We start from the raw sequence: 12,211 nt of genomic DNA on the forward strand, positions 1-12,211 counted from the left end.
GGTGTGAACACCCATGCGATCCGATTCTGCTGCGGACCAAAAAAAGGGTCCCGTGCGAATTTGCGGCGGGTGCGGCGAATGGCTGAACTCGAATCGCAGAGATCGGATGTGATTTGCGCTGCAGTGCGGTGCGAATCACATCCGTTCTCATAAACCGCTGCAATGTGAACCCAGCCTAAGTGACACTGGCGACGGGGGGTGATCACGGGGTTAAACCTTTATTGGGGGGGTTAGGGGGGTACATTAGAACTAAAGGGGGCTAACCCTAACTGCCCTAACAGTTATTACAGTCACAAATGACACCAATGCAAAAAAAAAAAAAAATGCATTGTGTCACTGTGACTGGGGGGGCAGGGGTAATTGGGGGGGTGATCGGGGGGTAAAGGGGGGGGTGTGAGTGTGCCTGGCATGTTCTACTGTGAAGTGTCGTGTTGGTGCAACTCACCGATCCTCTCTCCTCAGTGCCGGAACGAAAAATACCGACATGAGGAGAGATTACATCACTTCCTCTGCCTGTGTTTACATTACAGGAGAGGAAGTGATGTCACGAAGGATTTCCATTCGTCGGGAGCGATCGCGAGGGGGTGGCCATGAATGAATGGCCGACCCCTCATCCCGGATCGCTCCCGAACGAATACCGACCGCCGCAGGCACCGGGGGGGGGGGGGGGCCCGATCGGGCCCCCCACCCGCGGGAAGGCAGGGACTTATATATACGCCCATATGCCTGCCCGTGCCATTCTGTCGACGTATATCGTCGTGCGGCGGTCGGCAAGTGGTTAAAATGCAAATTAATTTATAGAGGAGTAGAAAAGAGGGTGCTGGCTCTGTTTGCAACAGGAACTGAAGTAGAAAAGATGTAGCTGGATAGCCGCACTCCGAATTGTTCAACTTTATTTCAAAAATGTAATTAAAATCATAGCATCAGCCTAGATGCTATGATCTCAGTTACATTTTTGAAATAAAGTTGAATAATTCGGAGTGCGGCTATCCAGCTACATCTTTTCTACTTCAGTTCCTGTTGCAAACAGAGCCAGCACCCTGTGGGATTGTGGAGACAGCTGTTTTGGGAGAAGTCATTACCTTAGAGTGGTAATTCTTTGTAATTTATAGAGAACTTTGGAGTCAAGAGAAAGCACTGTTTGTCCTCCAAAAAAACAACATATGTATCAATTCTTTATCATAAGTAATTACAAAGTTATAGACTCATGAACATATGTGAAAATATTGTCTGGTCCATAGGCAGGTAAAAGTGTGAGAGCCAAAGTGGTTAAGAAAAGTTTAATTTCTGTTGTGCATCAAAAGCTTGCTTTGTCTTACTTATGGTTACATTATTTGTGTTCCCCATCTGCCCAAGAATATAGACAGAACACATGTAGTATAACTCAGATTGGAAGAAATGCACACAAGCTTGCTAATGTTTCTGAGCTGCATGCAACCTCATATAACTAGTTATATGTTTAACCCTTTTTGCCATTGGACGGACCTGACAGCGGGGGGTATTACACACAATCGGGTGCAGCCACCCAGATTGTGTGTGAAACTGACAGGCAGACTCCTGCCTCACCTGACAGGGAGACTCCTGCCTGTCAGGTGAGAGCATTCGTGCAGTGGCACTGCTGCCCGATTGCTCTCACACACACCTGATACCAGGGCCACCACCCGCCTTGCTTACCGGGCTTTGTTTGCTGATCTGCAGGCGGGGGAGCTCCATGACGGGTGCCGATGGCTGGAGGGGAAGGAGAAGAGCGGACACGCCCCTCCCCTTCTTCTTGTGACCCAGAAAGCGAAATCTCTGACGTCACTTCTGGGTCAAGCTCTCTGTGTCCCTGGCTAGCTCAGCCGGGAAATAATGTTTTGCAATGCGATCTGCATTGCAAATCATTGAGGCTGGGTTCACATATGATCATGCAGCGGCTCACAGCAGGAGTCCGGTGCGTCCTCGTTCACTGTTTCAGTTCCGATTTCAGCCTGAATTTTTAGACTGAATTCGGACCTGAAATGGACCAAAAGACACACAGGACTCCTGTATAAATCCCAACGGAGCCGCTGCGGAGATATGCGTACCGGCTCCATAAAGAGTCGGTCACAATCTCCTGCTGTGCAAATTGAATGCATGGAAATCCACATCCAATTCACACTAGTTGGAGACATGCAGGGTCTTTTAGACCCTGCTTATCTCAATAAAGAAAACCTGTCACCAAAAAAAAACATCACATAGGGGACTTTTTGTCTCCATGTGATGAAAAAAAAAGTTAGGTAAAAATTTAAAAAATGCTAAAAATTAAGTTACACCCAAGCACATACATTGGGTGTGCTATGAGGGGGAACAATGTACTGATTGAGTAAACTCATTTTGAATTCCAGTTAACACCACAATGATTGATATACTGCAACTTCATTGCATTGTTTCATTTTTTCTAGACATTAACCCATAAACTAAAAGACTCTCAAAATGAACTTCAGGACGTGAAGTTAAAACTGCAGGGATCTAGGACAGATATTTCTCGACTTGAAAGTTCAGTGAATTCCAAGGTAAGTTTATTGCTTTTAATTTATTTTGCCAAATATATTATATTGTTATCTTTTTAAGCACTTTGATATTGGGTGATTGCAGTCATAAGCCAAACAGCTAATAAACAGATACATTTCAATTTCTAGGCATTTTTTTTTCATGATTTCCTTATCTGAGAACAGGAACATTGTAAAGAAATTCTTCAAAGCAAAGTGTTGGGCCTATTTACAGTACTATGTGTGCTCTAGTACAGTTGTTAATGCATGTTATATGTGTAATCTTGCACACACCATACCCTTTTGTGTATGTGCGTTGTGATGTTACAGTTTATTTTCAATGGCATCCAAACATACATAGGCAAACTAAACAAATGCATCTGCCCCCCAGCCCACTGCATATGTAATAAAGTATGCATGTGTGGCAGCTTTGTTACTTGGCCTGTGGATACACGTTGAGCACTTATTGAAAATAGGCAACAAGGTTTTTTGGTTTATTTGCAAAAAAAATATTTAAAACACACATTTATGCTTAACAGTATTTTTGATGGTGCATTTTTGAAGTATTTTTAGATAAGGAGATGGAAAGTACATGTTGCTTATTTTAGAAAAAGTTGTTCTTTTGTGAAAATACTCTAAAGAAGCTAATTACATCCTGCTACAATGAAGAATCCTGGATGAATATTCCTGTCATATTGTCGAACCTGAAATCCAGTCAATTCAATGAAGAAGCCAACAAGCATTCCAAACAGTGACAGATGGAATTTGCTTTCTTACTGCTTTGTTTAACAAGACCTGGCCTTTGTAGAGCAGGGAATTTTCTTGCATGGGATTATAGAAGCAGGTTTCAGCCTTAGGCCACTTTCACACTGATGTGCATTAAAAACGTGATATGCGTGCGTCAAAATTCAACACACCACATATGCAGTTTACATGCATTTTTTGCATGCATTTCATGAATGGTCACTGGTTGTGAGGAGCTGAGTGAATAACTGGTTGTTAAGGAGCACTCACTGGCGTCCTTGACAACCAACTAGGGGGACATGTCTGGAGCATGGACAGACCAGCTCCAGGCCAAGATGGGGCCAACCCATGTTGATTCTACAAGAGGTTTCCGCTCAGCAGGTACAGTTTCCCCAGAGCCCACAGACTGGCAGGGTCCTATACAGCAGAACCCCTGACCTATGCTGCCTTCCACCCAGAACCAGGGACCTCTCAGTCTGACACAGATCAAATGGTGGTTGTTAAGGTTAAGTGCTGACTCCTTAACAACCAATTAGTCACTGGTTGTTAGGGACGCCAGCGGGTACATGCTTCTTAACAACCAGCATCTTTTTTAAGAAAATTGTCATGTGACCCCATAAACGTTCCCTTGGTGCATTTTTGATAGATTTTTAGTGCTTTTCTATTGACTTAAAATAGAAGGTATAAAATGCAAAATATTGTGAAGTGCTACCAGAACCTGCCTTGCTGGGTAATCAGTGTCCATAAAGTAAAATAATAGCAGCTGAAGCAAGTAATAAGCTTGATATGGTGAGTGATCTAATCCATTCAATTTGTGCTCTCATCTATATGCACTATGCAAGTGTCTAGATATCCAATAGTGAAAGTCCAATGATAAAAACTTCTGTGCGCACCAAAGTGCACAGTTAAACACTATGTCCGCTCTTTCCTTACCCTTATGATACTTACCTAAGAGGAATACCGTATAAGGGATCAGGAGCCCTTGTACCAACAGTGGAACAACAGATTGGGGGATTGATATCCTTAAGGGAAGGCAGGGGTGGATCCAGAGCCTAGTCTCGGGAGGGGCACTGCCAGAAAATATGTTTTTTGGGGGTAAATTTATCAGGGAAATTGCTGGTGTTAGCGATTCAATCATCACGGCGCCATGGTTGTTATGGTGTCAGGATGATTGAAGCACATTACTATTATTACATTGTTATAAAAAATTAAATGGTTCAACTTACCATAATGCAGAATCAGTGGGAGCCCCGAGCGTGTCACCTGCCGCTATCACCTGCCACACGTTAAGGATTGTCACTTGCCACGTCGCCTGTCACCAGATGCAGATTGTCACATCACCAGATGCAGATTGTCACTTGATATGTCACCAGATGCAGATTGTCACTCACCACGTCCCATGCCACACGTTGCAGATTGTCACTTGCCACATCCCATGCCACATGTTGTAGATTGTCACTTGCCACGTCACTTGTCACCAGATGCAGATTGTCACTCACCATGTCCCATCCCACACGTTGCAGATTGTCACTTGCCACGTCACCTGTTACGAGATGCAGATTGTCACTTGCCACCTCCCATGCCACACGTTGCAGATTTTCACTTGCCACGTCACCTGTCACCAGATGCAGATTGTCACTTGCCACATGTTGCAGATTGTCACTTGCCACGTCACCTGTCACCAGATGCAGATTGTCACTCACCACGTCCCATGCCACACGTTGCAGATTGTCACTTGCCACTTCACCTGTCACCAGATGCAGATTGTCACTTGCCACGTCCCATGCCACACGTTGCAGATTGTCACTTGCCACATCACCTTTCACCAGATGCAGGTTGTCACTTGCCACGTCCCATGCCACATGATGTGGATTGTCACTTGCCACGTCCCATGCCACACGATGTGGATTGTCACTTGCCATGTCCCATGCCACACAATGCAGATTGTCTCTTGCTCTGTCCCAGGCAGCAGATTACCAGTCAAGCAGCAGAGAGATGAAGTAATCTGCTGCCGCGGCTGCCTGCACACTGCACAGTGAGGGTGGAACTGCAGGGATGCAGGGCGGGCGCCTGGCGGTGAGAGATGATGTCATCTCTCTTCTCCCCCGCCTGCTGGCTCCCTGATTGGCCAGCAGCCGCTTACACACTGTCAGTGAGCCGAGCCACCTGCTGTCACTCAACAGAGCCGCCCGTGCTCTCAGCCGTGGAGCCGCCCGCCGGCTCTCTCACCCGCGGCGACACCTGCCTGCCCACTCACATTCTCGGAGGGGGCAATTGTCCCGTTGCCCCCCCCCCTGGATCCGCCCCTGAGGGGAAGGCGTTACTTGACCCTTATGTGAGTCTCCCTGGGAGGTGAGTGCATAATGTGACCAGTGGAGGGCACTTTGGTGCACATAGCAGTTATTATTATCACTGGACTTTCACTATTAGATATCTAGACACTTGTACAATGCATATAGATGAGAGCACTAATTGAATGGATTTGATGAATTGCCAAATCAAGCTTATTACTTGCTTCAACTGCTATTACTTTATGGACACTGTGATTACTTATATTGTTTTTTTAGTATGTAGAGATATCTTTAGGACCCCTGCAGGGGCTTTAAAGATATTATATTGGTCTTCACAGATTGTAATTTATATATTAGTCATTATTTGGAGTATCTGCAGGTGCGCAGCTAGGCAGGTTCTGGGTAAGGTAGCAGTTCAGAATATTTAGCATTTTATGATTTCTTTATGTGGGAACACATTTAGTGTTGAGCAGCACCTCTCTTATTTACAATTTTCACAATTCATTACACTTTTTACACGTGTTTATATTATTTTGTACATAGTAGCGCAGAAGTTGTATATATCTATTTTAAAATAGAAAGTGCATTTCAATGATGTGAAAACTTACATAGGATTTGAAGGGGAATAATTCTAATGAGCTTTTGTCACACTGGAAAGGTGCATTCTAGAGCTGCAAGAGGGCATCAGTGTGAAAGGGCACACGTGTATGCTGTCATGAAAATTGACAGTCACATAAACACATGGTTTTTGCTTTAGAAAAAAAAGATATTGCTACTATTAATCACAATTAACCCTTATAATACTGATCCCTCTGGGGACTTTTTAGGTATTTATGCCCTGCTTGTAGAAGGTTGGACTGTAAAATAGTTGCTCTTCAACTATAAGCCATATCTAATTTCTTAATGATCTATCTGCACAGGAAAAAGAAAGCAGAGACCTTCTTGAAAATTACCGTAAATCCTCATCACAGGCAGAGATATGGGAGAATAAGTTCTACCAGCTTGAAAAGGAATTTAATTCTGTCAAATTGGACCTTCTTAATGCAGAATCTGAGCGACGGAGGTTTAAAGAGAGAGTCGATTCTTTAGAATTGGAAGTTGAACAGGTAGGAAGCTTATGATATTTTGTTTTTGTAATTCACAATGCAACTTGTTAAATGTTTTGTTTTTGTCTCACTAAGGTGGAAGTTTAGTTCTCATTGTGCATTGCTTGCAACTAGCTCACTTGTTAAAGCTTAAAGCTGAAATTTAGGTATGGCAGTTTTTAAATAGTTACATTAGCCCATCTTGGACCAAGATGTAAGTGTATATGTGCCATACCTGTTGAATTCCCATGGTGTATTAGGCACCGCCCCTGGCTTTCAGGTTCTGTGCCAAGGTCTCCCTGCTGCATTGTGGACACAACAGGTAACCTGCTTGGCATGGGCACCATTCAGAGAGCACTTTGCATTTTATCAATGAATTCACAGTGCTCTGTGATTGGATGAGGTAGGGATTGTAACATCACCGCCCTGTCTCTCCACCTCATCAGAGAATTGAAGAGGAGCTCCAGTCATTTTTGTGTTTATTAAAATTCAGCAGCTACAAAAACTGTAGCTGCTGACTTTTAATGAACACACTCTCACCTGTCCCAGGATCCAGCGATGAGCCATCCCTTCCTTCAGTCTTCAGTCCCTGGTGGCGGCATCTGAACTGTGGGCACCCGGCAGTGAAAGCTTGTCGATTGACAGCCTGGTGCCCAATGGGCATGTTTGAGCCGTGCTGTGCATTGTGAATTGTCCCGCAGTCCTTTGGGACCTGTAACTTGTCCCAGATGACTGCGGGTAGGTAGGGGTAGAGGAAAAGTTCTGCTTGGATCAGTTCTGTCAAAACCAGGTACTTGCTCCCCTCCCTCCCAAAAAAGGGGGGGCTTCAAAGTGGAAATTTCCCTTTTAGGTGGAGCTCCGCTTTAAGGAGTAAATAAATACTTTACACTTCGTTCTAGTAGGCTCCCTCCAGTACTGTGACCTGTTCCCCACAGCATGTCCTGTAGGCTGGAGAGGCATGCATCCTGAATCCTGCCTTTCTAACCCTTAATGCGCCTCGAGGATGGAATTGCCACAATGCCTTTGCTGCACCTGTTAGTGCATGCAGCTCTGCCCCCCACCCCCCCATATGGGAAGGAAGAGCTGTGCTGACTTGGTTTGGAGTTTGAGTAGGCTGTCTTCCACAACAATGTGGGCTCTGAGCACAGACCTCGTTGTCTTCCTGCTGTCTCTTCTAGTTTGCATCAGTGCTACGATATTCTGCCTTACAAGTGACTTGGTCATAAACAGCATTAACCCTTTGCACTCCAGCAGCGAACTTCTGAGTACCCTTGTGAGCTGTCTCTCATTTTGTAATTGTATGGAGGATCATAAGCCCAAGGGCAGCAGTCCTGGGGGCTTTTCCGGCTTTCCATCTGCTAACAGCGTGGGGGGTGTTGCAGCATCCTCTTTATAGGACCTAATTCTGATAACCTGGATCACTGACCTCTGCCTGAGTTGCAGCACACGTCTGAGTCTTCCCTAACCCCTTCAAGGGTTAGCCCTCCCTCTGTATTGTTTAAGGAAGAATTCTCCGCTACTGTGTCTGAGTTTATGGACAAAATTGCAGCCACAATAGCTGATGCAGGGTCTGCAAGTGTGTTTCCATGTGCTCTCCTCCAGAGTCTCTGTATTCCATGAGGCTGCAGTTTTTTCTGCACATCCTAAGGACACCATCTCAGTCCTTATTAACACAGTCCATACATGCCTAGGTTTGGCATTAGTCAGTTACACCTAAAATGACTTTTCTTGATCATACATCACGGGACACAGGAGCTTCATTACATAGTGGGTTATATAGGCACCTCTGGTGATTGGACACTGGTTAACCCCAATTAAGGCGAATTCCTCCCCTATATAACCCCTCCCATATGGGAGGCACCTCAGTTTTTTCGCCAGTGTCTATGGTGGTTGGTCACGTAAAACTTTAGCTCTGTGCAGGTCCCTGCGGGGGCCTAAGGGCTACAACAAACCAGATCCATACCTCGGGCCGATATTTGACTCCCAAGATGGTATGGTACCCGGGCCCCGTCAGCCGAAGAAACAAGGTTTGGCCTGTAAGTCCTCTCCTATTGGAAGACTGGGCTCTGGGAAACCAGACTTGGTGTACTGTTTACACAGAGCGCACGAAAGTTTCTGGCAGAGTCTTTTACATGGTCCAGGTAGGAGGCTCTTCCGAGAAGGAGCCCCAGATAAACCTGAAGGTTGGCTAACACTGCCCGCCGTGATGGGTGAAGGCTGGAATTTGTCTGTTTCAGCAATTCCTGCGGCGAGGACAGGTAAGGGAAGTTAATCCTATATATATATAATTATATGATGGATTTCTTAATTTTGAGTAGTTTTATGTCTTACCTGGTTTCCACCACTAGTGGCAGTAAGAGCAGCCTGATGCATACTTACATGCCTTTCAGTACACACGCTCAGTGAAGCCTGGTTCTCCAGCTGTCTCACGTCTCCACTGCAGTCCCTGCCACAACAAGGTAACACAGGGGTCCCACGTAGTCTGGGGGTCCCACGCAGCTCCGGTGGAGTTCTCCTTTCCCCTCCTGGATCCCGCGCGTGTGCACGCGCGCCGGGCGCGTTCCCGGCCTAATGGAGGAGGGGGGAGTGTGGTTGTGAGCCGTGCACGTCAGTGTGCACAGCGCTGTACTGCGCAGGCACCAGGCGGCAGTTTTAAAAAGCCCAGAGCGTCAGGGGGCTGTAAGTGGAGACACAGGAGCTGTGGGCAGTAAGCATCCGTGGGGATTGGATCCAGGCAAACCTTAGACACCTACTCAGCATCAGGTTGTGCAGTTTAAGCATATATATTTATTGTGAGACTTTAAGCACAACAGTGATTGCACCTGTACTAGTACCTCTGCTTTGTAGCTTAGGACTATGTCTCCTCGTAAGAGGGTCTCAGGGGGAGGTAACAAAGGCACTGGTAAATCACCGCCTAGGTCCAGGGGTTCTAAAAGTGCCTGTAAGTTACCTTCCCCCCCCCGCAAGACTGGAGCCAGCCTCTCAGGACAAGTCAGTGCCCCTGTCAGGTTTTGCAGCCTCTCCTAATGTCCCAGCCCCGGTTTATGTCACTGAGGACTCCCTTAGGGCTACATTGGAGGGTTTTGAAGGGAGAATAATGAATTTTATTTCTGCTTCCCTGAAAGATAGCAGGAAAAGGGGTAGATCCCCTCCCTCTGCTTAAATTCCTCTCTCAGATGATTCTTCTGACAATGAGGAGAGATCCCTGTCTTGGGACAGGGATCATAAGCAGTCGGATGAATCAGAGGAAAAGGAGAGAGTCCCCTCCTCCCAGGCGCTCAGAAAACAGGTGCAGTATTATACTGAATTGGTGCGTACCACATTCAGAATGCCTGCTGCTGAAGTCGCTACGTCCTCTGTTTCTTCCCTGGGAGTCAGGAAAGCCCCACAGACTGCCTATTCCTTTCCAATTCATCCCTTAATGGATGAATTGTTGTATGAGGATTGGGGACATCCCGATAAACTGTTTGCTCCTCCTAAAAGGTTTTCTATGCATTATCCTCTGGAGGAGAGTTTCTCCAAGAAGTGGGGGTTCCCATCTGTTGATGCGGCTGTTTCTTGCGTGAATAAAAACCTGACTTCTCCCTTGGATAATGCGCAGGTATTTAAAGATCCAACTGATAAGCTGGAAACCTTATTAAAAGCCTCCTTTTCCATGACTAGCGCCGTAGTGCAACCTACAGTCGCAGCCGTGGGGTTGTGCCAGTTCCTCAAGGAACAGGTTAAGCAGATGCTTGGGTTCCTTCCCAGCAAGGAAGTAGAGAAGTATGCAGAAATGCCTCATATTCTGTGTTTCATGATTGATGCGATTTTGGATTCTGTCCAACAAGCATCACGTTTGTCCCTCATGTTGGTACACATGCGAAGGGCCCTATGGCTAAAGAATTGGGCAGCTGAGCTGTCATGCAAGAAGCATTTGATTGGGTTCCCGTTTAAAGGGGAACGTTTGCTTGGAGAAGAATTAGACAAATTCGTCCAAAAAATTTCAGGAGGTAAATCTACTCTCCTTCCAGTCAAAAGGAGCAAGCGTCCTTCATTCAGGCGTGCTCTCTCTCCCGGAGCATCAAGCTCTAAGCAGTGGCGACGGCCTTCTCAACCCTCCTCTACAGGAAAGGCTCAGGGCCGAGCCCAGGGGCAGAAAAAGACTTGGGGGCAAAAGCTTGCCAAGCAGAGCCCAAAAGCTTCCTTGTGAAGGGGCACCCCCGCTCGGCTGAGTGGGGGGAAGGCTCCTGCAGTTTGCAGGAGCCTGGCAGGAAGAGATCTGGGACAAGTGGGTGATCTCTTCGGTATCTCTGGGCTACAGGCTAGAGTTTCAGGAGATTCCACCTTCTCGTTTTCTAAGGTCAAGGATCCCCAGGGATCCAGTAAAGCAAAAACCGCTATTTCTGGCCTTAGATCACTTACTATCCCAGGGGGTGATAGTAGAAGTGGACCCAAAAGAACAGGGTTCAGGGTTTTACTCGAATCTCTTCACCGTTCTGAAGCCAAATGGAAGTGTCAGACCTATCCTAGATCTGAAGGATCTGAACCGTTTTTTACGCATCCGGTCATTCCGAATGCAGTCAATCCATACTGTGGTCGCCTCCCTGCAAGGGGGAGAGTTTATGGCATCAATAGACATCAAAGATGCATATCTCCATGTGCCAATTTTTCCTGCACACCAAAGATTTCTAAGGTTCGTGGTAGAGCGGCGCCATTTTCAATTTGTGGCCTTGCCGTTCGGGCTTGCTATGGCCCCTCGAGTCTTCACAAAGATTCTGGACCCTCTCTTGGCAAACCTAAGAGCTCAGGGTATAGCCGTCATGGCTTATCTAGACGATTTGCTTCTCATGGAGAAAACAGTAGCGTTCCTGAACCACAGCGTTACCAAAACGCTAGAACACTTGGAACGCCTAGGTTGGATTATAAACCTAGAAAAGTCATCCCTACAGCCTGCCACCAGGTTGGAATACCTGGGTATGATCATCGACACCGCTCAGGGCAAGGTGTTTCTTCCAAGGCCAAAAGCCTTGGCCATTGGGGATCTGGTGCGCCTAATTCTGGGCAGGAGATCATCCCCCATTTGATTGTGCATGAGACTGTTAGGGAAAATGGTCACCTCTTTCGAGGCCGTCCCATTTGCCCAGTTCCACTCAAGGTCTCTGCAAAGATGCATCCTTGCGGCTTGGAACAGGAAGCCCCAATCCTTGGATCTTCCTATGCGTCTATCCCCAGGGACACGCAAGAGTCTCGTCTGGTGGTTACAAACCAAGAATTTGCTGAAGGGCAAAACTTTTCCTCCTCTTCCATGGAAGATTATCACGACAGATGCCAGCCTGACAGGCTGGGGAGCAGTGTTGGAGGAGACGTGCTCGCAGGGGAAATGGTCTGCGATCGAGGGGCTATTGCCCATAAATGTCTAGGAGAAATCAGGGCAGTTTATATGGCTCTCATAAAGTGGTCTTACAGACTACGAGGTCTCCCTGTTCGGGTTCAGTCCGACAATGCCACAGCAGTGGCCTATATAAATCACCAGGGCGGTACCAGGAGTCTGGTTGTGCAAAAAGAGGTGAATCGCATACTTGTCTGGGCAGAAAAGCAT

General features: G+C 46.6%; 1 protein-coding gene across 2 annotated transcripts in view; it reads left to right on the plus strand.

Moving 5' to 3' along the window:
- TSGA10 (testis specific 10) overlaps positions 1 to 12,211 on the plus strand; it is a 180,961-nt gene that overhangs the window by 81,455 nt on the left and 87,295 nt on the right. For both annotated transcript variants that reach the window (XM_077482743.1, XM_077482744.1), the window contains exons 14-15: positions 2,424 to 2,534; positions 6,466 to 6,651. In XM_077482743.1, the coding sequence (XP_077338869.1) occupies positions 2,424 to 2,534; positions 6,466 to 6,651 (297 nt within the window). The remainder of the gene's footprint in view (positions 1 to 2,423; positions 2,535 to 6,465; positions 6,652 to 12,211) is intronic.

This window comes from Lithobates pipiens, unplaced genomic scaffold (genome assembly GCF_037356315.1).
Source record: "Lithobates pipiens isolate NorthernLeopardFrog02 unplaced genomic scaffold, aLitPip1_a1.2 Scaffold_16, whole genome shotgun sequence".
Taxonomy (NCBI): Eukaryota; Metazoa; Chordata; class Amphibia; order Anura; family Ranidae; genus Lithobates; species Lithobates pipiens.